This window comes from Terrapene carolina, unplaced genomic scaffold (genome assembly GCF_002925995.2).
Source record: "Terrapene carolina triunguis isolate 2854851 unplaced genomic scaffold, T_m_triunguis-2.0 Scaffold89, whole genome shotgun sequence".
NCBI classification, from domain to species: Eukaryota; Metazoa; Chordata; order Testudines; family Emydidae; genus Terrapene; species Terrapene triunguis.
In genome coordinates, this window is record NW_020664440.1 from 16,908,843 (window position 1) to 16,936,386 (window position 27,544).

The 27,544-nt window shown below is 42.2% G+C and overlaps 1 protein-coding gene across 1 annotated transcript in view; it reads right to left on the reverse strand.

The window, feature by feature from the left end:
* LOC112111901 overlaps positions 1-26,257 on the reverse strand; it is a 30,102-nt gene extending 3,845 nt beyond the window's left edge. The window contains exons 1-14 of the mRNA XM_026650255.1: positions 26,228-26,257; positions 24,225-24,594; positions 22,640-22,719; positions 21,802-21,919; positions 18,616-18,779; positions 15,869-15,960; positions 14,309-14,385; positions 13,671-13,754; positions 10,112-10,182; positions 9,519-9,596; positions 4,627-4,687; positions 4,443-4,533; positions 3,383-3,462; positions 2,007-2,141 (exon numbers count right to left, since the gene is read on the reverse strand). Coding sequence (XP_026506040.1) covers positions 2,007-2,141; positions 3,383-3,462; positions 4,443-4,533; positions 4,627-4,687; positions 9,519-9,596; positions 10,112-10,182; positions 13,671-13,754; positions 14,309-14,385; positions 15,869-15,960; positions 18,616-18,779; positions 21,802-21,919; positions 22,640-22,719; positions 24,225-24,587 — 1,494 coding nt within the window. The 5' untranslated portion in view covers positions 24,588-24,594; positions 26,228-26,257. The remainder of the gene's footprint in view (positions 1-2,006; positions 2,142-3,382; positions 3,463-4,442; positions 4,534-4,626; positions 4,688-9,518; positions 9,597-10,111; positions 10,183-13,670; positions 13,755-14,308; positions 14,386-15,868; positions 15,961-18,615; positions 18,780-21,801; positions 21,920-22,639; positions 22,720-24,224; positions 24,595-26,227) is intronic.
* Between the last annotated feature and the right edge of the window lie 1,287 nt (positions 26,258-27,544).

The window sequence follows — 27,544 nt, forward strand, 5'->3', positions numbered from 1 at the left end:
CTCACAAGCTCATGTTTACCAGGAAACTGCCATCAGCTCAAACACCCAGTGTTCTTCCCGAGGCTAAATCCAGAATGGGGCTCCTTGCATGCAGAAGGTAAAACCATGTTTTTTTGTTACTACATTGTTGAAGTTAATAATAGAAGGCCAACACCAGATACTGGCATGTCACAATAACCATCCACTTTTCATAACAAAACTAGGCAGGTTTATGGTACCTAAACAGCCTTTGTGGAAGACTCATTTAAAAAGGAAAAACTCAAACCAGACCTGACTGCATGTTACATAATAGAAGATGCTTACACTCTTGTTTGGCAATTCTTCAATTAAAAAAACTTCAAAAACAGACTTCAACAAGAAACTGCAGAACTGGAATTAATTTGCAAACTGGACACCATCAAATTAGGCCTGAATAAAGACTGGGAGTGGATGGGTCACTACAAAAAGTAATTCTCCCTCTACAGATACTCACACCTTCTTGTCAACTGTTGGAAATGGGCAACGTCCACCTTGATTGCATTGGCCTCATTAGCACTGACCCCCCCACTTGGTAAGGCAACTCCCATCTTTTCATGTGCTGTATATATATACTGCTTACTTTATTTTTCACTCCATGCATCTGATGAAGTGTGTTTTAGCCCACGAAAGCTTATGCCCAAATAAATTTGTTAGTCTCTAAGGTGCCACAAGGACTCCTCGTTGTTTTTGCTGATACAGACGAACACGGCTACCACTCTGAAACCTGACACTCTACAGTGCCCCATCCTTTGGATTTATTTTTATGGGACAAAAAATAATCTAGAGCGCATGATTTTGCTTACTCATTCGACAAGGCCATCTTCACCCTACTGTTGAAAATTGGAGATATCCTGTCTCCTAGAACTGGAAGGGACCTTGAAAGGTCATCGAGTCCAGCCCCCTGCCTTCACTAGCAGGACCAAGTACTGATTTTGCCCCAGATCCCTAAGTGGCCCCCTCAGGACTGAACTCACAACCCTGGATTTAGCAGGCCAATGCTCAAACCACTGAGCTATCCCTCAAAACAGTGTGTGCTTATAAATCAAGACTTTGGAAGTGACATTCTGTGCTGTTTGCTAAGACTCCCAGAACTCACAGATCCGCTGCTCATGGGAGAGGAAGTTACGGTAGGTGGACCCTCTGGATCCTAGGCTGCAACACGAGGCCTGTCTAGGTTATGGCATTCCCCAGAATCTCTGTAGTGGTTAGTGCTGTGGGCCTCTAAGCCAGCAAGAATAGTGAGGGGGTCCTCAGGAGGCAGCCTTATGCTGAATACCACAGTGCCTGTGGAGGGCAATCCTTCCCCAGCTTGAAGCAGAGCTTTTAGGGCCCCCCTTACCCAGCATAAAGGGGTCAAAGGATGGGGGCGGGGTGATGAGGATACCTCCCTAGGAGAAAATTTTACTTGTGGTTTATGATCATGTCGATTGGCTGTTTCTTTGCTGCTATGCTCATTCGAAGACTGTTAAATCAAATAACTCAGGGGTCGGCAACCTCTGGCACGTGGCTTGCCAGGGTAACCACCCTGGCGGGCCGGGACAGTTTGTTTACCTGCCGCTTCAGCAGGTTCGGCTGATCGCGGCTCCCACTGGCTGCAGTTCGCTGTCCCAGGCCAATGGGAGCGGCGGAAAGCGGCGCGGGCAAGGGATGTGCTGGCCACAGCTTCCCACCGCCCCCATTGGCCTGGGACGGCAAACCGCGGCCAGTGGGAGCCGCGATCGGCCGAACCTGCTGATGCGGCAGGTAAACAAACCGGCCCGGCCCGCCAGGGTGCTTACCCTGGCGAGCTGCGTGCCAGAGGTTGCCAACCACTGAAGTAACTACTGCTATGTTCTGAATTACTTCTTTCTATCTCCTCAGATTTTTTGAAAGCACATTCATGATTTCAATGCCTAACATTATTCCACAACATGTGCAATTGTGCAAACAGTACAAGGTATGCAGATGCAAAGCTAGGTAGTCATAAAAACAAATAAATGTATACTTACTTTTTTTCGTAGCCTCTGCAGAAGATCTTTGGAGGCATGATGCAGGTAAAACTTCTTTGAGATCTTAAGACACTCCGCTCCATTGCTAACTACACATAAATTTGGCTGATCCTCAAAAAGAAAGTCTAACAGTCCCTTAAAGGTAAGAAAATTGCAATGAGCCAGACTTGTTAAAACCCACAATCCCAGCCTCTTGCCCCTATCCACTTTCAGCACAAGCCATGCTTATTACAATCTGTCCACTCAAATTCTCCTACCATTGCTGCAGTTCATCTTGATTACTGGTGGGCCATGTTGTCTTTTAATTTGTAACAATATTTTATTTATTATATTGCATTAGGAGCCCAGAGGGCTTTGGCCAGAGGGTGCCAATATATTAATAAATGCATCGGGTGAAATTCAGGTCCCAATCAAGTCAATGGGAGTTTTGTCATTGACTTCAGTGGGGCCAGGATTTTATCCCTTCAGATCGTCTATCCTCCAAGACATGATGCAGTTGTCTAACCTGATGAGAGCTTGTGTCACCTCTGCAGTATGGTGTATACAGAAATGTCATATAGAAGTGCATTTCGCTAGAACACGTGTCTGAATGAACAGGAGAATCTGCCACCAGCTTAACATAATAAATCTTAGAAACATAGAAATCAGATATCTAGTATGTTACCGAATCTGCTCCCAACCACTGAAAGATTGTTCCCTACAATTGGTAGTGTTTTCTCAAGCTCAGTTTTAAATGTTTTAACAGTGCTATCTTGAATAAGAATTGAATTGCAATTATGTCACACCTATATAGCTGGAGAAATAATTCAAGGGAAACATTTTTTGCCATTACTTTGACAACATCTACACAATTATAATCTTGGACTGTCCAAAGTTCTAGTTCAATTACAAAGGCATAGTACCATCCACAATACAAATTTTAACCATGTTGTAACATGGTCAGGGAACAAATATGTTGTAACCACAACCCCTGACTCAGATATATTTAGAGTAGACAGGCCTTTGTTAAAAATTACTTAGAAGAAAATGAGCCTGGACAAGAACCATATTCTATAAACTTAAATCCTATTTGTAAATGTCCCAGCTCAGAAGGATCAGAGATAAAATAAAGTAACAACAAGATTTCCTAACATTTTGAAAGACTGATAAGGATGATTCAGAGGTATATCCCTGTGATTGCAGCTCATGTAGACATACCTAAGCTAGCTTTAATTTTGTTATCTTGAGTACCGGAGCAGTGAATCTGTGGCAGCACATCGTGAATGTTGTAAACCATGGATGGACAAAACAACACCAGTGAGTGTAAACTGAGTCACATGTATTTTTTAATGGCAGCCAAGAAGGCAGGCATTTTTCTTTCAGTATGGAATACTCACAAACACAGATCCCTGCAGCAAGGTGTCTATGGCAATGATCACAGGAGTCTCTGTCCTGCTTGTCAACAAAGATTTGTGAACTGATTAAAAAAAAATCAAGAAAAAATTTACTTATTTAATTAGAATATATATGTACAAAATCTGCATTTTTATCTTCTTTGGTTTTTAAACTACTGATTTACAATGAATGTAAATACATATAGATTATTATAGCTGTCCCAGGATCACGATCAGCATCTTTCCACCTCCCGCAATGCGGGGGCTGAATTGGCCCCCAGTGTAAATCAGAGTAACCATAAGGCTGCTTTAACTTGCAATGGCTGTGGAGCTTATTAGCTGTTAAGACAATGGCTAATCCCCAGGAAAATGTCACCTAGGGATTTAGGTGGTGCTGTGTCGGGGTTTAGGCCAGGATTCTAAAATGGAGCAAAACCTGCCTCCCAGAGCAAGTCAAGACAACACTGGCTAAAATGCCAACAGCCTCCCTGCACTAGAGTGCTTTCTGCTAAGAAAAAAGAGTCTAACATAGATAAGGGCCAAGAGTTTTAGCCGAGCGGGACTGGAAAAGTGAAAGTCCACTGGGTAGCAGTGAAGCACTTCAGAACTTTCACTGTAAGACAAGACTCGCTATAACCAGGTTTCCTATATGCAGGTACCACTGCATTGTGTATATACCCTCCTCTCTGAAGTCTGCATGAGTGCAAAGGTAATGTAGGCCATGTCTATACACAAAAGTTGTACCACTTTAACTACATCGGTATAGCGTGGATGCAGTTATACCAGTATGGCTTATTCTCATACAGGAAAGAAAATAAGCTTTATACTGGTACAACTGCATCCACACTAGGGGTTGCACCAGTAAAACTATTTCATTAAAAAAAATGTATATATATCACATATACCCCTAACAAAAATAGTTATACTGGTACAAAAATGGTACGCAGACCATCCTTAGTATGGGAACTCAGATAGCTAATGTTTACAAGCATGCCTAGAGGAGAATTCAATGGCTTATCTAACAATCTTGCTGAATATCATTAGGGTGTTTTGTCATACTCACTGCCAGCTTCAGCTTGCATTATTCTGTTCGTGGGAGCTCTGTTGCTTAGGCAAGAGTCATCTTTAAAAATCTTCAGTACAGAACAACTTCCCTTTAAGTACATGAAAGGTAATTTAAAAATAACCATCACCTAACAGCACCTGCCCAGATCTCCAAGCTCCATGCTAGCTTTGCAGATACTCACTTCTTTCACAATGTAAATCCATTCAGTCACGTTACTGTTTCTCAGAATGACAGTTCCTCTTCTACAATAAAAACAGAAGGAAATTAACAGATATAGAAAAGGCATGAGATTCCTAAGATTTCTTGTAAGAGTCCAAATTAAGGCTATTTTCCATGAGCACTACATACATTCCCATTAAAAAGTCCATGGAGTTTAATGTCATGTTTTAAAAGAGTTCTTATAGGGTGACCAGACAGCAAATGTGAAAAATCAGGACAGGGGTGGGGAATGATAGGAGCCTATATAAGAAAAAGACCCAAAAAGCGGGACTGTCCCTATAAAATCGGGACATCTGGTCACCCTAAGTTCTTACCTGTTTCAGTAAGGCTGAAATAATTTTTTTAAAAATCTTCTTGGTTTTAGGTCTTTTATTTACTTTCTGTATTTCACTCTGTGATGGGTTGGATCACAGAAACCCCCTTGGGAGCTGCCAACTGATGTGCCAACATTACTTCTATCCCTGTTTTCCCTGCCAGCTCAGGACTCCAGCACCCTGTCTTGCTGAGCCAGACACTCCCGTCTGCTCCAACACAGACCCAGGGTCTGAATCACTTGTCCCAAAGCTGCAAGTTTACCTGAAAACAGCTCCCAGAAATGTGCTTGTCTTTAGCACTCAGATGCCCAACTCCCAATGGGGTCTAAACCCAGATAAATCCGTTTTACCCTGCATAAAGCTTATGCAGGGCAAACTCATAAATTGTTCGCCCTCTATAACACTGATAGAGAGATATGCACAGTTGTTTGCTCCCCCAGGTATTAATACATACTCTGAGTAAATTATTAAATAAAAAGTGATTTTATTAAATACAGACAGTAGGATTTAAGTGGTTCAAAGTAGTAACAGACAGAACAAAGTAAGTCACCAAGCAAAATAAAATAAAATGCGCAAATCTATGCCTAATCAAACTGAATACAGATAATCTCACCCTTAGAGATGTTTCAGTAAGTTTTTTCCTCAGACTGGACACCTTCCAGGCCTGGGCACAATTCTTTCCCCTGGTACAGCTCTTGTTCCAGCTCAGGTGGTAGCTAGGGGATTCTTCATGATGGCTCTCTCTCCTGTCCCTTTGTTCTGTTCCCACCCCTTTATATATCTTTTGCATAAGGCGGGAACCCTTTGTCACTCTGGGTTTTCACCCCCCCCCACTGGAAAAGCACCAGTTCAGGTGACATGATCACATGTCACTGCAAGACTTCATTACCCACTTGCCAGCACACTCATATACACGAAGACTCACAAGTAAAACACAGCCATCTGCAGAAAATGGTCCTGGTTAATGGGAGTCATCAAGATTCCAAACCACCAAATAGGCCCTCAGAGTTATATTTTATATTTCTAGTTTTAGATACAAGAATGGTACATTTATACAAATAGGATGATCACACTCAGTAGATTATAAGCTTTGTAATGATACCTTACAAGAGACCTTTTGCATGAAGCATATCCCAGTTACATTATATTCACTTATTATCATATTTTTATAAAACCATATAGACTGCACAACGTCACACACTCATCTTAATCCAGGGAGCTAGTTTGATCTGATTATCATGCATTTCATTTTTCAGGTCTCTAGCATGCACTAGCATGACACGGCTATGTTTGGATGTCCAGTACTGCAGCAGTATAGTTAAATTTTATTGTACGCTGCTTTGTTTGATTTTTGTGTTGGTTTGTTTCATGAAAACATTTGTGTTAATACTGGACCAAATCCTAGAGGCCTTATTCAGTCAAAACAATTGTGGACTTCAATGGGAGATGGCCTGAGTAAAAACACAGGATTTCATCCAGAGCTCACTGATGTCAACAGGAGTCTTTCTATTGACTCCAACAGGCTTTAGGATCAGGCTCTCAGAGAACACTAGTTATTTCAGTTGACCCTTTAGATTCTGAAAAGCTTTTTTATTGTTAATTGTTTATTGTTAATGTTCATCCTGAACTACCCAACAGCCGCAAATGTTAAAGTATTTCCTTATTACTCCAAATCTACAATGTAGTCAGCAGACTCTGATGTGAAGTGCTGCAGCTTTGTCGGGTTCAGCTGTCATTTAGCCTTTATGGCAACTTAAGGGCGTTCCGCAAAAGAAGCCAAAAGGTGATGAATTGAGTTACTTCTTGTAGGCCAGAAAGTCTCCCCACAACCTAGGTTGTTCTGAAAGTGGGGAGAGTCCTTCCCTGATCTGGAGAAGTCCAGTGAACACACATACTGGAGAATAAATATATGACTCACTTTACATCACTTGTGGTACTGCTTTTGCCATGTCCATCTGTTAAATTTGCCTGATAATATCATCAAACATTCCTGTGAGGATGGCTGAGATTTCAGGGTCAGGTATTTGGAGGAATGAGCTATTTTATTAAAATAACACTTTTGAACTCTTTCACAAAGTACTCAGCATGGTTTGTACCTATGAAATGAGGAGCCACCAAAATCAATTTTCCAATGTTATAGACAATTAACTAATATGCAGTTGGCAATTAACATTAAATCTCAGAGTTGTCAGGCCCAATGCAGGGTTTGATCCAATGCCCACTGACGTCAACAGAAAGACTCACTGACTTCAGTGGTCATTTGATATGAGCCTGTGACAGCCTGTATTCCTATGTCCACCTCTTTTTCAAGACTATGTAAATTTTGTACAAACTATGCCTTGTAAGTTATCATCTGAAAACTCATGATTTACTGACCTTTATTGTCCTGGTAAAATGTGTGGGGCAATATTGTATGTAAAGTTATAAGATTCTCCTGTATGATGTTACTAAGACATATTCCAAATCTGGGGAAGCAGTCAAAAACAGTTCCTCAGAGACAAAAGGCTAACCAACACTTCAGTCAGGTGTCAACAAAATCAAATGGACTATCACCTGTTTAAGTGGCCATTCTTTGGCAGGAAAAAAAGTGTAGCGAGTAATTTATATCTTTGCAAACAGCTGGAGGTTCCCATCCTCACAGACTTTGTCTCCTGAACCCCAGCTGGAGACAATTCTCAAAGGAGAGGAAAAAGTATAAAAAATGGAGAACAGAAACCCCAAATCCTCACTCCCTTCATTGCTACTCAGAGCATCGACAATGTGTGAAGGAAAAAGGAAGCATTATTGGACTGAAGGGGGATCCTGGCAGAAAGGAATTCAGTCAGTAAGACTTCTAAAACATGGTGCAACATACTTTTGCTTTGAAATCATTTAGCTTGTTTAAAGCAACAAAGAGTCCTGTGGCACCTTAAAGACTAACGGATGTATTGGAGCATAAGCTTTCGTGGGTGAATGCCCACTTCGTCAGATGCAGTGGACATTCACCCACGAAAGCTTATGCTCCAATATATCTGTTAGTCTTTAAGGTGCCACAGGACTCTTTGTTGCTTTTTACAGATCCAGACTAACACGGCTACCCGTCGGATACTTAGCTTGTTTAGTTAGGAACTAGTTGTGTTTTACCTTTTATTTCTTTGTAACCACTTCTAACTTTTATTTCTCATTATTTCAGCTTGGAAAAGAGGCGACTAAGGAGGGATATGATAGAGGTCTATAAAATCATGAGTGGTATAGAGAAAGTAAATAAGGAAGTGTTATTTACTCCTTCTCATAATACAAGAACAAGGGGCCACCAAATGAAATTAATAGGTAGCAGGTTTGAAACAAACACAAGAAAGTATTTTTTCACACAGCGCACTGTCAACCTGTGGAACTCCTTGCCAGAGGGTGTTGTGAAGGCCAATACTATAACAGGGTTCAAAAGGGAGCTAGATAGATTCATGGAAGATAGGTCCATCAATGGCTATTAGCCAGGATGGGCAGGAATGGTATCCCTAGCCTCTGTTTGCCAGAAGCTGGGATTGGGTGACAGGGCATGGGCCACTTGATGATAACCTGTCTGTTCATTCCCTTTGGGGCACCTGCCATTGGCCACTGTCAGAGGACAGGATACTGGGCTTGGTGGACATTTGGTCTGACCCAGTATGGCCGTTCTTATGATCTTATGTTCTTATTACTTGTGAACACTTAAAAACCAATCTTTCTGTTGTTAATAACCCTGTTTCATTGTTTTATCAAGACCAGTGTGCTTGGATTGAAGTGTTTGGGAAACTCCATTTGAGAGAACAGGATTTGTACACATCATTTTCTATTAAAATGACAGACTTTATATGAGCCTGTGTTGTCCAGGAGAAGGCTGGGTAATACAAGACGCACATTTCTGGGGGAAAGTCTGGGACTGGGAATTTGCTGGTGTTGCTCTGCAGTGTAATACAAGAGTGGCTGGCCATAGCACTCATACAGTATGTCTGGGAGTGATTTACATGCTGGAAGCTGTGTGAAAGCAGAGCAAGAGTGCTTACTCTCACAGCGACAGTGTAAAAGGCACCCCAGGTTGGATAACTGAGGGGACAGAGCTGTTCAACAGTCCAGATTGCACCCTGGGAAATGTCAGAGCCTTAGTCATCTGTGGAGAGACTAATATTAACATTATAATAAATTCTAGTTTTGCCAAAGATTTTTAGTAAGCACTCTATGTTCATCCTTATTTAGATACCAATTCTGCAACCACATCTGTCTCAGCTGACCCTGCATCATGCAGATCTCAGTTCTGCAGGTGCAAAGGGATCGGCCAAAGCAGATCCAACTGCAGGATCAGGGCCTCAAATTAAGTTCCTAGGGTCTAGGAACATGTCTTCGGTGGTTCCAGTCCTGAAAACATGTGCTACTGGGCATAGTGCTTACTACTATGAATAACCCCACTGACAGAGTACTCATTTGTAAAACACAATGGAAACTTACAGCACAATCTAAATGTTTTATAATAATGTTAATTCCACTGGATAATGCTGGTTTTCTACACTGAATAAACTTTTCTTACCTGTAGTGACAGACAATGCATTTTCCAGGATTGTCTTCCAGCAGATTGATGGGCCAACCTTTAAAACAGTGCAGACTTCTAAGCAAATCAGAGAAAGAAATTGTGAGGACCATCCCATCTATTGAAGTCAAATAGCATCTGTAATGTTAAAAGTTCACTGTACTCCTGTTCATTTTATGGAGGGATCAGCAAGACCAGTATACTGTTAAATTAAAAACTCTCAAACTATGCCAGAAAGTTAGTATGCCATTGTAATAAAAGAGACAAGACATTTAGTGGACAGTAAATGATTCATTATTACTAAAGATAATAGTACTTCTAATAATGCCTTCAACATGAAGATCTCCAGCGTGGCAAATCAGCAAGATTCACAACAATCCTGAGAAGAGTTATTGTGCCTATCTGCATATGGAGAAACTGAGACACACAGAGTAGTTAATTGACTTGCTCATGGAAACAATGTGAAAGAGGAGAAAAACAGTAACAGGTCAAAAGGACTACAGTACTTTTCTGGTGATGAACCCTCCCCAAGTTAACACCACAGTTGATTCACAGATGTGGTAATTGAAAAGTCTGAAGTTCTTCCATCCTACCTCAGAAACCGCATCTGCTCAGGATCTCCAAACACTTTTTTCCCACCGGACAGGAAAATCTTGATGAAATCCTTTAAGAAAAGAACTAGTTAAAAAATATTTTAAAAACAGAAAAACCTCCCATTCGCCTATTCATAATCAAACTCTTTCTTCTCTTATCTTAAAGTGTTTCCCTAAGCACTTAAAGGATGAGAATGGTAGACAGCAATGTTACAAGGAACAGAACTAGGGCCCCAGAAGGAAGACAGTTTAACCAACATTTCCTTTGAAGAAGGCTCCCCCTCTTCCTTTATGGGCTTTTCCTCCCCTCACCCACACCTCCTCCGAGAAGCACACATTTCTGTAGCTCCCGAGGAAATATGACCTGGCTCTTTGGCTGTATTATACGTGACATTATCATTCACTGCTTATTTTATATGTAGGATTTTCTATGGCACTTGTCATGGCAGTATCTGAGCATCTCACAAATATTAATCACTTAACCTCATAGCCTCCCTGCAAAGTAAGGAAGTGTTATTATCCTGAAACTGAAGCACACAGATTAAGGCTGGGATTGGCACCCAATTCCTACTGGAATTCATTAGGATTTGGGTGCTTCATTCCCTTAGGCTCCTTTGAAAATCTCCCAGTTTATGTGACTTGTCTGAGACATCAGAGTGAGTCTGTGGCAGACCTAGGAAGAGAACCAAATGTCCTGATTCTCACTCTAGTACCTTAAGCACAATAATTACAAGACTATCCTTCTATCCTGCTCTGATTTACAATACAGTGACTGATCCAAAGGGCAGCATTATCTATAGCTATTCCCCAGTACAGTTCATGAGTTCTTTGAACTTGACTGACCATAACACAACAGTCAGAGACATCTTATAGCAAAGTCCAACATTGCGTTTCCCACTACCTACAGTCCTCCCACCCTTCTTCCCACTTTTGATGCCACCCCGGACGCCTTGCTCTCTGGATTCAAATCCCTCTTGAATGCTCATGTCTTCTATGAGGTTTTTCCAACAATAATCAACCAAGGACAGAAGAACAAAACACTTTTTAAAAGTGAAGTTATCTACCATTCTAATCCAAAAATGGCACCTTCATCTGGTCTAGTCTATGCACCTAGACTAGACGGTCAATCTATGATTTAGATTAGAAACTCTTCAGGGCAAGGACCTGTTTTTCCCAATGTATGTACAGTACCACAATGCCAATATTCTCTGCATATGCAATAAATTACTATCTGCTTTGTGATGAAGCAGAGAAACAGTCCACCAGCATGGAAGGGGTTAAAGAGAGCCTTTGGGCCCAGCTAGCCCTGGCCCATTATACCTGTAGCCAATGCCAGGCTAGTGGGGAGAGAAGGAGGGAGTGTGGCTCAGTTCAGGGCTGACTGGCAAAGAGGTAGGAGCTAGTTGCCTCCATACCTGAGGGAAGGATCACTAGCCTGTCAGCCAAGGCAGCCACCAGGAACGGTCTTCCTGGCCAAAAGGGATGAAGGAGGCGGCCTCCAAGCACCCGGCCTAAAAGGAACCCAGGTGACTGAAGCACAGACCTTGTGGGGGTTCCAAACTTACAGCTGCCCCACCCAGAGGAACCTTGGACTGCAGCAGGCTGCTGCCCAAGGTCCAGCAGGGGGCACTTCTAGAGACAAGCCATCACAGGAACTTGGATTGTAGGGCCATGTCGCAAACTGAAGGGGCAACAGTAGAAAGTAGCCCAGGGCAGTGGACGTAGACTCCCCTCTGGGCGCTCTCCTACTCAGGGGTTGATTTACACAGGGTCCTGGGCGGGGACCTGGTGGAGTGGGAGGGTCTGGGTTTTCCTACACCCCTGCCTTAAAGACTGAGTCACATTGACCACAGAAGCAGGGGGCAGGAAGTTAAGCACTCTAACCACTAAGCCAGTGGTCCCCAAACTTTACACAATTGTGCCCCCCCTTTCCTCTGTCCACACACCCCCAAGCCAGGGCCAGAAGCAGAAATGCGGCTTCTGGGGAGGGGAAGTGTGGCCACTGCCAGGGGCCAAGGCTGGGGGCGGGGCTGGGAGCACAGCTGCAACCAGGGTCTGAGGCCGGGGGGCAGGGCTGAGGCCAGGGCCCGTACTGGAGCTGCAGCCGGGATTGGGGGCAAGTCTGGGGCCGGAAAAGGAGCTTTGGCCAGGGCCTGAGACTGGGGGAGAGACTGGGGCTGGGGCCGGAGCAGAAGACGTGGCCAGGCCGCGGTCGGGTGCCAAGGCTGTAGGGGTTGGAGGGGGGGCAGTAGTGGAGCTGTGGCTGGGGGTGGGCCTGGGGGCAGAGCGGGGCTGGATGGCGCTCTCTTCTCCCCCCTCCCAATGGGAGTTGGCCCGGGCCCTGCCGCGCCCCCCCCCCCCCCCCCAACATTCCTCCACGCCCCCTTAGGGGGACGCGCCCCACAGTTTGAGGACCACTGCACTTGGCCAACTAGCCCTTCAAGCCTCCTGTTACATGCTTACTTATGGATATCACGGCCTATATTTTTAGAAAAAAATACTTGTGTATATGCATACCCAATACGTGCACGGTCACCGCCACTGTACTCAAGAACTGCGCACACACAAACAACCAAGTACATATGTGACCAGTTAATTTGATGTACAGTCAAGATAACTTTATTTTAATCTACCTCGTGCTCCATTTTCAGATGTGGATAAGTAGCAAGCGCTTGGTTCAGATTCACCCTTGATGTAATTCCATTGAAGTCGCTGCAGTTACACCAGAGATTAATTTGGCCCACTGTGTTTTAAAGTTTCTGCATCTTGTTGATGTATAGCAAAACTACAGGTGGATACATCTTCAAAGGTTTGGAGGGGAGAATCTCCCCGTTGTTGAACTATCAGAATCTGGTGACTCTCATGGAATTTCTAGCACTTCCCGTTTCCAGTCAAGCTAGGAATACCATAAGAACAACTCCCCTGGTGGTGTTTTGGCTTTGCCATGAGCTTCTTCCATTCCCAGCCAAAATCTAGAAGTGAAATAGTGCACAAGAATGGCACAAAGAAATGTCATTCAAAGTGTTCCAATCTTCCAAAAAAGGATGGGTCTAAATTCTGAACCAAGAACCTACGGAATTCTTACTTTATGCAAACTGGTTCTGTCATCACTGCATAAACATGGTTTGTTGACCTCACATTGTGTTTGCATTCACATGATCAACTGTGTGACACCGTGAATCTGACACACACAACACCAATGTAAAGCATCTGATTATATAACATAAGGTGAGCATTCTCCACTTTTACCCCAGGCAGTTTTATAGTAGGGGTGTAGCAACTTGATCATCCATCAAATGCAGATGGAACAAATTTTTGAAGGATGATATGTAAGAACAGCCATCAGTGGTGGAACTTTTTGCTGCACATCAAATTATATTTATACAGCAGTGTCTGAACAAAGAAGGCCAAATTCTGACCCTTGATTATGCCCACACAACACTGCTGCGACTCAGTAGGGGTAGCCTGGCTGTAACTGCGGGCAGAATTTGGCCCAATGCGCTTACATATGTTTGACTATTAACCATTTTTATTTGTCATAAATGTAAGAAATATTTACCTCTCTGTCAATACAGAGAAACTCAGCTGGTTCCTGAATAATAACAGTTGTCTGCCAGTAGTCACCATTTATAATCTCTCTATCCTGAAAAATAATAATTAAAAGGGTGGAGTGAGGAGAGGAAAAGCGTATAATTTTAAAATATCAATTTAAATTTTAATCATTCTTTAATTTCAAATCTTCTCTCTCCCCTATGTCTATATTTAATTAGGCAACAGAGAATATGTTTTGTGGTACTGAAAATAAATCAGCAGATAATAAAAAGTCACACATTATAAAAAGTCATCTTATTTATACAGGACTCTATATCCCACAAGACAGATCTCTCTCCACCGCTGAAACACAGCTGGAGTGCAGAATAATAGCCAACTGGTGCACAGAATGCAACACTACAGTGCTAGCAAGTAGAAATGTTGCCCAAGGACACTTGGACAAACCTCAACTCTCAGGAAATGTATGTGGAATTTTTAATTACCACAAGTGTTCGGGATTTCAATTTTGTGTCTCTTCTGTGACACCCATACAGTAAATTGCATGAAACTCAATTTATCTACCTACCTTGCAAAAATAACAGGTTAACTCAACCCTATCTTGCTGTTGATGTATTTCAACACCTAGTGCACTGCTTTGTAACTCACCCCAAATGCATCCCCTCGACTAAAGAACCAAGCAGGCTTTACTTGGTCACTGACATTGTTCCTCTTGATAACTGTTGCTACAAGGTAAACATCACCACAAATTAGCTGTTAACTTGTAAATCAAATAGGGGCTTATTGTGCAAACAAGTAAGCATTTTTTCTAGACCCCTTGTGAATGTGATGTGAGGCTCTTCAAGTATGGAAAATATATGTATCATTATCCTGCTTGTTGTGAGCTTCAACGGGATATTTTCAAGCAGTTTGAATCCAAAATGTATGTTTTTCAAAAAAACAAGAAAACAAGAAAACAAAAATAGGGAGCGGAAGGTAGGTTTACAAAACATGACAAATGATAGGGACATAGTGTTACCGTTTGCTTGTAAACTTTACATGATCACACAGACTGACTCTTTTGAAGGGTACAAAAGGTCTGGAATATTTCTTGTAGTGCAGACTGGTATTAAGAGCTTAAAGAATTATTTACGTAACACAGGCATTTCCTGGACACTACCAAATATGCAGCTGAGAAGAGTCTAAAGTGCGTGGCAACATGTTTCAGATGGCACAACATGTTGCCCAGGAGACAGGAGCCTAAACTCAGATCCTCTGAGATGTGTACTGATCTGATACAAAATTCCTCCTGGAACTACAGTTTTTATAAACAAAAATAATACTCTGAAATATGCAAGGTACACGTCTGTTTCATTGTTTCTACTAGGTGTGAGCAAATTATGATTAGATGCAGAAGATATGCTGCATAACTACTCACATTACAGTGTGAGGAAATAGATGTATTTAAAACATGACTAGTGCTCTACTCCTTCCATTAACACATGCACCTGCACTCAAACGCACAATTTCTGTTAGGTTTAGTGAATGTTAACGTACGTGTAAATAGGGGAGAACAGACCCCCAGGACAAATTACTGGATCCCTAATTCCAGCTAATGTGGCAAAACTTTCCTGCCAGGAGGCCAAATCTTGTGAGAAACAGAGCACCATGGTGCTCAGCATCTCGCATGATCAGGCTCACTGTGCTGCAGTTTGGAATTCAAAGGAACAGAGCCATAAGTTTTCAAGAGACAGAATAAAATAAATGTAAACAAAGAAACCTGTTTGAAATTCTAATGAATCACACTGAAGATTAAGTTTAAATCCTTCTCTCTGTCAGACATGAGAATTCTGGAGGAATTATCTTTGGGCAACATGTGTCTAATTTTTGGTTTTCTTTAACAAAATACTGATGCCTTATCTATGTTTGAAAGAGGCAAGGAAGCTTAGTATCATTGCTGATCAAAGGTCTCTAGCCACCAGTGCAGCAATTCCTGACTGAAGTCAGAAAACAAGGCTTCCTCTACATAAGGTTATTGTGCTATCTGCCAACTCCACTGAAGTTCATTTTAAAATGCTGTAAAACATTCAAAAGGCCTCTTGTAAAGAGTCTTAAGTAGAGGAAACACTGTACACCCTTCACATAAATAAACTGAACCTTAATTTAATTTGGCTCCCTGAGGCAAGCAATAAATATCACTTCTGATTTTTTTAATAAACTACTACCTACCAGATCCTGAGAGACAGATATAGAAGGAGTGTGGTATGTAGCCCTGCTGGATCATCACTTGGCAGGATTCATACCTAGAAAGGACAGATTCCCTGAACAATAAAGAGTTTAACAGTGCTGCTATAGTTCCAAGCTGTTCTGAACATCCTGAATCTTCAAAGACTTAATTTCATTGCTAAATCACAGACCCACATCATCATCTCCTTTTGTTTTACATACTGTGGTCTACTGGAAAGAGCACTGGCTGGTGACTCAGAAGACCTGGATTCTATTCCCAGCTCTGCTACTGGCCTGCTAGGTGACCTTGGATAAGTCACATCACTTCTCCGTGCCTCAGTTTCCCATCACTAAATTGATTATAACCTCCTTTGAGATCTATGGATAAGAGCTATATACTACAATTATTATTACTAGGATTCCCACTTTTGCTAACACTGGTGGAGCTGCAGCCATGGTAGGAAAAGTGCTAATATAAGTAAGGCCTGGTTGGGAGATGTAACATATGTTTTATTTCCAAATTCCTGCCCCCAAAAGGGCAGATTTTCATCTATACTGTCACACAAACACACTGGATAGTATAAATGCTTGTACATAGAAGCTCAAGGTGTGAAATGTGAATGCAGTTTTGGATCCTGATTTGAATATACCAAAAGTTCAGGGCTGTTGTAATAAGTGGGCCTACATATTTACCCTAATTGTGAGCTCAACAGTGAAAAGAGAGTGAAAGTTCATAAAATGTCACAGTAACCTATAAGAACAAATGTGGAATGGAAAAGGTTCAAAGGCAAGACAGAAAGACTTTGAATTAGTCCAAATAAAAAGGACTAGTGATATAATGCAACGACTGTGTTAAGATCATGCTTGGTAAACAAGAAAAGTCTGACAACAAAAATCAATGACCCAAAATTGGTGTGTTGGAAATTAGGCCTAATGGTGGCTATTCCACCCATCATTACCTTTTGGAGTCCTTAAAGAAAGAGACTGCAGGGAGAAAAACTGGCTACTGGAGCAAGCTTTACCATCATGGCTGCCATTCCCACTGTCTTCTGACACCCCAGGCCTTCGTCATCTGATCCTGAGAGATTTCCAGACTAGGCCAGAGAGAGGGACCCATCTGACACTGACACTTCCACCAGCTCTGGCTGAATCGCAAACACTACCTGGGGGTCAGACAAAAAAAAAAATGCCTCCCCCTTCCCCCCACCCCTTGTGTGTTTTCCTTCCTTACCTTATTTCTTCTCTTTCCTAGCCCTCTTTTTTTCCCCCTTCTGTCTAATAAGAGCAGGGCCGGCTCCAGGCACCAGCCTAGCAAGCAGGTGCCTGGGGCGGCCAATGAAGAGGGGGGCGGCACGTCCGGCGGCGGGGCCGTCACTCCCTCTCAGAACGAAGAACCTGCTGCTGAATTGCTGCCATAGAATGAAGCAGCGGTAGAGCTGCTGCCGCTTGCGATCGCGGCTTTTTTTTTTTTCTTTTTTTTTTTCTGCTTGGGGCGGCAAAAACGCTAGAGCCGGCCCTGAATAAGAGTCTAGCTTAACCACTCAAGATTGTATATTTTGCAACATTGTTGTGAGCCTGTGACCAGAAAGGCAACTAAAAGCAACACCCTAAACAGCTCAATGCTGGTATAAGTTTGCCAGGTCTCAGGGTACGTCTACACTACCCGCCGGATCGGCGGGCAGCGATTGATCCAGCGGGGATCGATTTATCATGTCTAGTCTAGACGCGATAAATCAAACCCCAAGCGTTCTTCCGTGGACTCCTGTACTCCAGCGCCACGAGAGGCGCAGGCGGAGTCGACGGGGGAGCGGCAGCAGTCAACTCACCGTTGTGAAGACACCACGGTTATTCACATAGCTGAAGTTACGTAACTTAGATCGATCCCCCCCCTCTAGTGTAGACCACGGCTCAGAGTGGCAGATCAGACCATGCTGTGTTTCAGCAGTGAGAAGTGTAAGTCAACACCAGAGACAGAAGCTGCATTTCCTATCTTTGTTATTTCTTTCTCTCCCCTTTTGTGTCTGTCTGTCTTGTTTTGCCTTCTTAGGAAACTGGATTGGACACGAACAGCAACACCACCACTCCAGCCCTTCTTAACTAACGTCTCTTTTCTCCCAAAAAGAACAGTTATTACCACCTTTGATACCATCTAAATGACTGTCAAATGGGGAAGGGTCTTTTAAAAACCCTCTCCACCTAAAGCGAAAAGGAACAAAAACGTTAAAATTAAAGCCTTACTTAATACTTTACATTTCAAATGCTTTAGCTGTATTTCCTCCTTTTCTGTATCTTTGTGGTAGTGTAAATCATGCTGTCTGTGACACCTTGGTGCTTGTCACTGGCACATGACATATTAGTCACGGTAAAGACTCTATACAAGACCACAAGTTATCGTAAAAATAAAACCAGTTTAGCAATTTTCTTACCTTTATTCAACATCAGCACTATAGTGTTTATTGTCCTACACAAACTGGTTAGATGTCAGTAGGGTGACCAGATGTCCCGATTTTATAGGGACAGTCCCGATTTTGGGGTCTTTTTATTATATAGGCTCCTATTACCCCCCACCCCGTCCTGATTTTTCAGGCTTACTGTCTGGTCACCCTAGATGTCAGCCCATACAGTAACTCATACTATTGTTGCCTCTGATCTGTTGCCCGAAACACTGACCTGTTTTGCCTGTATAGCAGAGCTGACTATGACTTTACCAATTCAATCTCTCTCCCCATAGGATTTATCCTCCTTATTACCTTGAATACCATGCAGCCTTTGCCACCTTCTTCTGAATCACTGTGGAGTAATTTCCAAAGGCCTTCACGGGCTGCAGGGTGATTAGTATGTAGCTGATGTCCTTCTCACTTCGCTCCTGAGGACACTGATGAAGAATATGTATGGCACGCTCAGAGATCCTTGACTTTAAGAAGGGAAAGTCAATTATTATAAAGGAACCAGCATGGTTCCTCTCTACATAGATGCTGTTTGGTATCAACAAATTGCTACATTGCAGTCAGGTCCAGAGTATTGTGGTAATAATAATAAGAAGAATATCTAGTTCTTATATAGTACTTTTCATCAGTAGGTCTCTAAGTGCTTTACAAAGAAGATTAGTAGTTGTATCCCCAATTTACAGACTGGGCAACTGAGGCATGGGGAGGTGAAGTGACTTGCCCATGGTCACCCAGCAGGCCAGTGGCAGGGCCAGGAATAGAATCTAGGTCTCCTGAGCTGTGCTCCAATGGTAAATTGATAGATTAAGGATATTTTATATTCATTAGTGCAGTGGTTCTCAAAGTCGGTCCGCCGCTTGTTCAGGGAAAGCCCCTGGTGGGCCGGGCCGGTTTGTTTACCTGCCGCATCCGCAGGTTCGGCTGATCGTGGCTCCCACTGGCCGCGGTTCGCCGCTCCAGGCCAATGGGGGCTGCAGGAAGGGCGGCCAGCACATCCCTCGGCCCGCGCCGCTTCCCGCAGCCCCCATTGGCCTGGAGCGGCGAACCGCAGCCAGTGGAAGCCGCTGTCGGCCGAACCTGCGGACGCAGCAGGTAAACAAACTGGTCTGGCCCGCCATGGGCTTTCCCTGAACAAGCGGCGGACAGGTTTTGAGAACCACTGCATTAGCGGACCATTATTTGACAGTATTATTTTCAAGACAAGTTTGTGAGCAATGAAGATTCGCAAGACTGATTAAACTTCATTAATGCTTGAGTGTGATAGTCATTAACTTCAGTGTCAATCACACTTCTCTTCTGCTATCTGCAGAATATCTCATTTTAATCAACCAGTTTCAACACATTAATTCATTCTATAGGCCTCAACCAATTAAGTTAAAGGGAGTGCTTAAGAGCATATAGACATTACATCAGTGTATGCAACTCCCATTCATATTAATGTGAATTGCGTACACAGAGGGAAGAAAAGAACTCAGAATTGTCACAACAGTAGGAGTTGCAAGCCTGGGTCAAGGGCTGCAAATGGTCGTAACTGCATGAACCTAGGAATCAAACACGCCATCTCTTATGAAGAACCAGGTGAAATGTATAGCCTGTTAATTAGTAGGTGACTATAAAGCCAACTAATTATTTTAGACTTATCATTAGGGGTATGAGCACAGGTTCTGGGACTTGTAACAGCTTTTATTTCCCCTCCCCCAGGATTTGGTAATGCTTCAAAAAGCCATTTATAGAGCAGCAATAATACATAATCTCATCTTCTTGGAGGATTTCATTTCCTGGATAGTGAAGATACCCTGAGAACACTAGAGCTTGCATTATTATGGACACACAAATGGTTCCCTAAGGGAGGAAAAAAGCTTATTAAAACAAACACAAATACTATGTGACTTGGGTTTACTAACTAACTAAATACATACTTAGGTTCACCCATACAGCTGTGAAATCTGAAGCACAATTCTAAATAACAAACCTTGCAAATAATCTACGCCATGCTTCACATTCAAGACCAGATTTTTCAGGTAGTTTTGGCACATAGGCACAGATCCTCAAAGGCATGTTTACATGTGCAATCATGATAACTTCACACCTGGCTGGAGTAAATGCATGCAAAAATGAGGCACATTTGACACAATTAAACTGACTCTGGCCTTTACGGATTTGTTCAGATGGTATTTTAGCCATTTAAGAGTGAATTTCCAAAAGAAAAGTTGTTCATCTGCCTCACACTGAATATAAAAATGCACTTTTTAGGAATCTTTTTATCCTTCTCAGAAAAGCTCAAATGGTTCACAGTTCACTATAGCATACATCAGATTTGCAGCATAAATTAAAGCACATTTGACAATTTCCTATCTACATGTGTAGTATATGCCACTGCACATTGCAGGTAGGAAAGAGCACTGGTATGGAAGCAGGAATGCCAGAAAACTTATTTTCCAAGTTTCATGCAAAAAGAATGAAAATTTAAATGGCAAAAAAGATGAGCAGGTACAATGAAACAGCTTTATACTTGTTGATATAAAGTGCCTGCATCAAGGCTCCCAGCCAGAATAGAGAGATTGACTGAACTGTAATTAAATTGCAACTGTTTGATTAAAACACTGATGAAGATTCAGCCACATTGGATTTTACACATAAGCACTAGTTTCCAGGGCCGTAGCAACAAAGAACGTGGCCCCCTCCGAACATATGTCCGGGCGGGGCCCCTTACAATGCAGAAACTGGAATGCGGTATTTATTTTGCCACTTTTAGGGGCCCCCTTCCTTGCGGGGCCCCCTCCAGTCGGAGGGTACGGAGGGCGCTCGCTACGCCTCTGCTAGTTTCTACCATACTGTTCCTAACACTGCTTATGGTCTCAATAAAAGGGACGACTGAAGCTCAAATGCAAGATTAACAATTCACAACAAATTTGCAATTGAACCTTTTTCATTAGGAGTATAAGGTCCAGTCTACACTGGAAATTTTGCTTGTATAAGCAAAATATGCTATTCCAGCAAAAGCACTTTTATACTGGAATAACTGCATCTCCACTAGTACCAGCTCAGCACTAAGAACAGTTTGCTGGTATAGCTACCAGGCAACCCCTTCTAGTGCAGACATCTTATACTGGCAAAAAAACTCAAAACTGCTTTTCCAATATAGTTTATACTAGTTCCATGACCAAGTAAGCTATACCGGCAAAAGTACTTTTATGTCAGTATAACTGCATCTACATATACGTTTTTACCAGTATAGAAATGTTGTAAAGAAATCGAACCCCTCACCAACTAACAAAAAAAGCAAACATTTCTAGTGTGATCTGGCCTAAAATCAGCTTCTTAATAGCCCTAGGACCATATGTTTTTGTCAAAGCATTACATTCAAATTAACAGACCCTGAGATCACCCTTGTGTCAGTACATATGCAACTGATTAGGTTGGCTTCATTGATAATTATTTAGGCTGGATAACTTGGACCTAGAGGTGATAACTCCGCTCTCTCCCTACCTGTTTTTTAGCCCTGAACAGTGTCACATCAAAGAGGATCTCTTCCTTAGACTGTTCCATGTGGTTTGATTGGGATTTCCATCTCTTGACTCTCTCAATCCCATAGTTGAGGTTGGCTCTAACCAAAAAGACACACACTTGTTAGTGCAAAATCTTTCAGCTAACTAAAGACAATTTGAAGGCTTACAATTCTTGTCCACATCCAAACACCTAAGCGTGGGTCTACGAATTACCAAGTGTATGAAAGTATGGAGATTACACTTATTAATTGTGTCTTAAATGACCAATTCAAATGGCTAACACTTTTCTAAAACTAGGCCCAGCCTGGAAACCCATACACATAGCCTCCAATAGTTTTGTTACTGTCAATGGGCCAACCTGCATAAGTGAGTGTTTGAAAGATTGGACCCTGAGTTATTTTTGTAACTGTGACATCTCATCACTATACAAAACAAAAACATCTCCTTTTCTAACTTGGCTGTAATTTTTGGAGCTGTAAATCTTCTGATTATTTACATATAAATGTAGTAAACTAAATTCAGACAAATATGCAAAGAGGTTATGATGACTCATGAAGGTAATACCCAATCAGCTCTGGAAGATCCATAGACAGTAACTAAATAGCAACACATCCATATTCTATGGTGTCACATAACTTTCATTTACCTGCTCCAAAGTTAACCCAAAATTTCAGACTATAATTGTACATGATGTATAATTGAAACAGAAGTGTTTACGTACTAAGTACAAGGTGCTCAGATACCATGGTAATGGACGTGATATAAAAGCCTAAGTAGAATAGAATAAAATGTATTACAAACAAATATTCATTACTCACAGTAGGTGGTGCTCTCTGTAAAGTAAGCAAAGCATAACAATGCTTTTAGCAGCTTTCTGAAATCTGAACAGAAGATTTGGCTGAAAGAAAAAAGTAACCAACAGCCAGTTACTCTTGTTACCAGTTCCAGCGATTGTTAGTTACACAATAAGTATCATTACAAAAATCTTAGTGCTGAAGAATGCTTTTCATACTTGAAGCTCCTTATTAAATTCAGATAAAGGACTCACGTTTCCATGCAAAAGTGCATTTATTTTTCCTGTTATACTGTAAGTTGAAGTGTCAGAACTGCAGATCTACAAAACTGTACTACGACTCATTGTCTCTTCTCAAGTCTTTTATAGGAACCTAGAAATTACAATCCCATATAGCCTGACAGCCTGTTTCTGACCAATATCAGATGCTCCAGAGCAAACCTTGATAATGCATGTAACCAGGCAATACTGTCCATGAGGAAAATTCTTCTTTACCCCAGTCCCGTAATCAGTTTATGCCCTGAAGTACGAGGACTGATTGCCCTTGAAATGTTATCCTAGTTTGAAAATCCCTACTCCTTTTGGGAGAAATCTGCATTCCTAAAGGCATGAAAGGTCATAAACACAATCATGGTTCTACTGCACAAGGAAGTGGGGAATTGGTTCAGCACTACTGTTGTGTCAGTTTTCTGCAAAGGAGTGCAGCGGGGGCACTTTGAGTGGCCAGTAGGTGCATAACTACATAGATCCACTGGTCAAACACTTCAGCAAGGGTACAGAGAAGCCACAGTAGCTGCTACCACAGCTTCTGTTGAATAAAACTTTGAAACACCTCATTAAAAACACCAAAAATCATTTGACTAAGGACTAGATTTTCATTTCATCCTGCCCTCATTCTTTACTACTTAGGAAGTTTATGTGGAAATAGGATGTTGGTTTCTTGAGTCCTTCTGCCCCTGCTGCATATTCCTCACACTGTGACATTATAACCGGGTCCACAGCTCCCAACTGAAATGTCATAAGCAGAAGATTATGGGCCAGATTCTCCTTTCATACACACCAGTGTAAATCAGGAATAGCTCCATTAAAGTCAATAGTCACATTAGTGTGAGATCAGAATCGGTTCTACATTGAGTGAGGAATGAGTGACGGCAGCAGATGACTGGATAGAAGCAAAAAGCCCTCCTTCATGCAGCCATTCCTTTTAACAGAAGACAGAGAAAAGTGAAATACTGGATATATTTCTCTAACAAGAAGTTAGTTCTGAGTTTTCCACATGGTTTCAGTCTATAGTTAAAAGGTCAGATTTTTATCAAGATCAACTTCTGGCAGTTTTACATAAGGCTCAACATTAGATGCCCTGACATGAAAGCCTCTTTAATTTATATCACACAAGTTTCACCATTGTATTGATAAAATCTTCTGTCAGTTTTTGTGCAAAAAAAAATATCTATTTTTGCTTACATATATACGAAATTGCTTCCTTAGTACAAAGATAAAGGCCAAATTTATTCCTGGTGGAAGCCCATTGATGTTACTAGAGTTATATCAAGGTTAAATTTGGTCCTATCAGTCAGTCCCATATAAGACTATATCCTGCTAGTCCTCACCTGAAAGCATGCCTGGTCTTCCTGGGCAGAGGACATGACCTCCTGCAGAGATTGGGAAAGTGCCCATCTGCTGTCTCCTTTGCCTTTAGGAATTCTGAACTTTTTCCCCAGCTTTGCTTTTGTCAGTTTCTCCCTTTCCAGAGCCAGTGGTCCTGTGAGATTTCCCCTTTGGAGGATTCTATCAGTGAATCTGGATCCATGCAGAAGTTTCCCTGGGGGAAGGCAGCCACACACAGTAGGACTCGGACCAGAGATGAGCTTTCTTCTGTGATTCCTCCTGTTTCTCCCATTTGCAGAATCCTCCCCCAGAGCCTGGAGTGAGGCTAGGATGCTGGCTTTCCTTGTCTCTGTGTCTAGTAGCATCTTGCTGCTGGAAATAAAAGACACAAATGTACACCAATAGCCTATTGAAAAATTACAGTTTTAAGAGTTTAGTTGCTACAAAAGTCACTGCATTTTGTGTGTGTCTGTGTTTGTTTGGGGGGAGAAGGGGGACAAAAATATAGGCCAAAAAATATGCAAAGTCTCCTCCACTAAGGAAATTAATACAATAAATATTCCTTCTCCCCCAACAGTAAATAAAGAGATTAGTGATAAAGATAATAGCAAAAGAGAGAATGAGTCTCATAAATAAATAAAAACTGCGATCAAATTTCCAAACGCTAAATCCTAAATGTGGGAGGTTCAAATTGAAATAAGTTAGTTAATAAATGTTGCAAAGGGAACTGTCAAATGTAGCTAATAAGATCCTGCCTCACTGATCTACTGGGAGAGATGTGGAAGGAGAGCTAGAAATAAAGCATGCCTCTTTCAGTTACTAATCCGTGCTCCATTGCCCAGTTAACTCATACAGACAACAGACATAGCCGGTCTTAAAAAGCTCTGATTTACATTGTCCAATAAGGAGGGGCGAAAGGCGGATCTTCAGAAGTTTTGTTTCTGTTGCTTTGAAACTTACAGCTTAGTATCCAGGGAAATGCAGCTGACAGGGATGTGATATATGGACCTTCCGAGAAGGACCCACTCCCTCACAGGAGAGTACAGCACAGAGCATTTGGAAATAGAACTTTGAAGACTTCTGTCCACCACATGCATCAATTACAACACACACATATTTTGACTCATTCGTGCCCACACAGACTTCCTTACACAATAGAATTTTCATACATAACCACATACACAAATCTACCCACTCCTACATACACATCCTTTCATCCACTTGTTTCATACACCATATGTACACTATCAGACACATAGAACCATCCAAAGTAAACACCACACGTGCACTCCCAGACACCTCACATTTACTAAAACTTATTCATCCCATAAAGCACAAATATACATTCAGAATTTCTCAGAAGTGCTTCCCCTATGGAGCTCTGCTGTCAGCAGTGGCTCCAGGCACCAGCGCTCCAAGCGCATGCCTGGGGCGGCAAGCCGTGGGGGGCACCCTGCCGGTCTCTGCGAGGGCGGCAGTCAGGCAACCTTTGGCGGCTTGCCTGCGGGAGGTCCACCGGTGCCGCGGATTCAGCAGCGGGTACGCCGAAGCCGCAGGACCGGCGGTCCTCCCGCAGGTATGCCGCCGAATCCGCGGGACCGGGGACTTCACGCAGGCAAGCCACCAAAGGCAGCCTGCCTGCCGTGCTTGGGGTGGCAAAAAAGCTAGAGCCGCCCCTGTCTGCTGTAATCAAAACAGGTGGTGTCCTGTAATTTTGATAGTGAATTTTTATTTGTAAAACTATTAAAATATTACTTTAAGTAGAGGGCCTGACTGTTCTCTAGAGCAGTGGCTCTCAACTTTTCCAGACTACTGTACGCCATTCAGGAGGCTGATTTGTCTTGCGTACCTCAAATTCACTTCACTTAAAAACTACTTGCTTACAAAATCACACACAAAAATACAAAACTGTCACAGCACACTAGTACTGAAAAAATTACTTACTTTCTCATTTTTACCATATAATTATAATATAAATCAATTGGAATATAAATATTGTACTTACATTTCATTGTATAGTATATAGAACTGTATAAGTAAGTCACTGTCTGTATGAAATTGTAGTTTGTCCTGACTTCGTTAGTGCTTTTTATGTAGCCTGTTGTAAAACTAGGCAAATATCTAGATGAGTTGATGTACCCCTGGAAGACCTTTGCATACCCCTGGCTGAGAACCACTGCTATACAGACCAATTATTTTTATCGTTTCCATTCAAAAAGCATGTATGATGCTCCTCCCCTTTTCTCTCTCACACAGACATTTCTTGATATTACAAGGAATAGCTCCCTAAACTCCAGGGATCCTGAGGGGAAAAAAAATACTATGCAACTATGTAATTAAAAGCTACCATAATGCAGATGCACAAGGGGCAATTAAAACTGCACAGAAACCTAACTTTCCAGGGTTTCACTTTGCAATGTAAATAATATTCTTTGAACACAGATTTGTAATGTCATTTCATACATCCTTTCCAATACTTAGCAATCATTTCAACAAGGCTTTTCCAAACTGCAGTTGACACCACAGTGATAAAGAAAGTTTCCACTGTACAATTTGAATGTTAATTTGCTTTTTAGCAAGACAAGGTGGGTAAGGTCTTTTATTGAACCAACCTCAGTTGGTGAGAGAGAAAAGCTTTTGATTTATACAGAGCTCTTCATCAGGTCTGGGAAAGGTACTCTTAATGGCCACAGCTAAATAGAAGGTGGAACATGTTCCCAGACCTGAAGAGCTCTGTGTAGGGGGAAAGCTTGTCTCTCTTACCAACAGAAGTTGGTCCAATAAGAGATATTACCTAACCCACCTAGTTTCTGTAATATCCTGAGACCAACAGGGCTACAAGAACACTGCATACAACAGTGTTGCATTTTTGGCAGACTATAGGGGACATGCTACTGTTACAATTCTGTTGTAAGTGGTCAGTTTCATAGCACTAGTCAAACCTAATGATCCAAAGAAACAAGTATAGAATCATAACAGGAATGAATTCCATCTCGCAATGAAATTAAGGCCTAGTTTTTTTTAAAGCCTTGCAAAAGACACATCCAGCGACTACATCCACAAACACCCAGTAGCTGAACACTCACGAAATGAGCATTTAAATTACACCTAGGGACACCTAGCTTTGCAAAAGCACCCTAAGTTTTGGTGGCTTGGGGAGACCACAGAGAAAGGGGCACCTCTATAGTACGCAAGACCCAAATTGCACAGGGCTTTTTGGCTCACAACCAGCCCCCCCGAATGGAATGTGGAACCAGCTCGGGGCCGGTGCAACGCTAGGGGGAGCACACCCATCACCCACCCCTCAGCCTAACACGTTAGC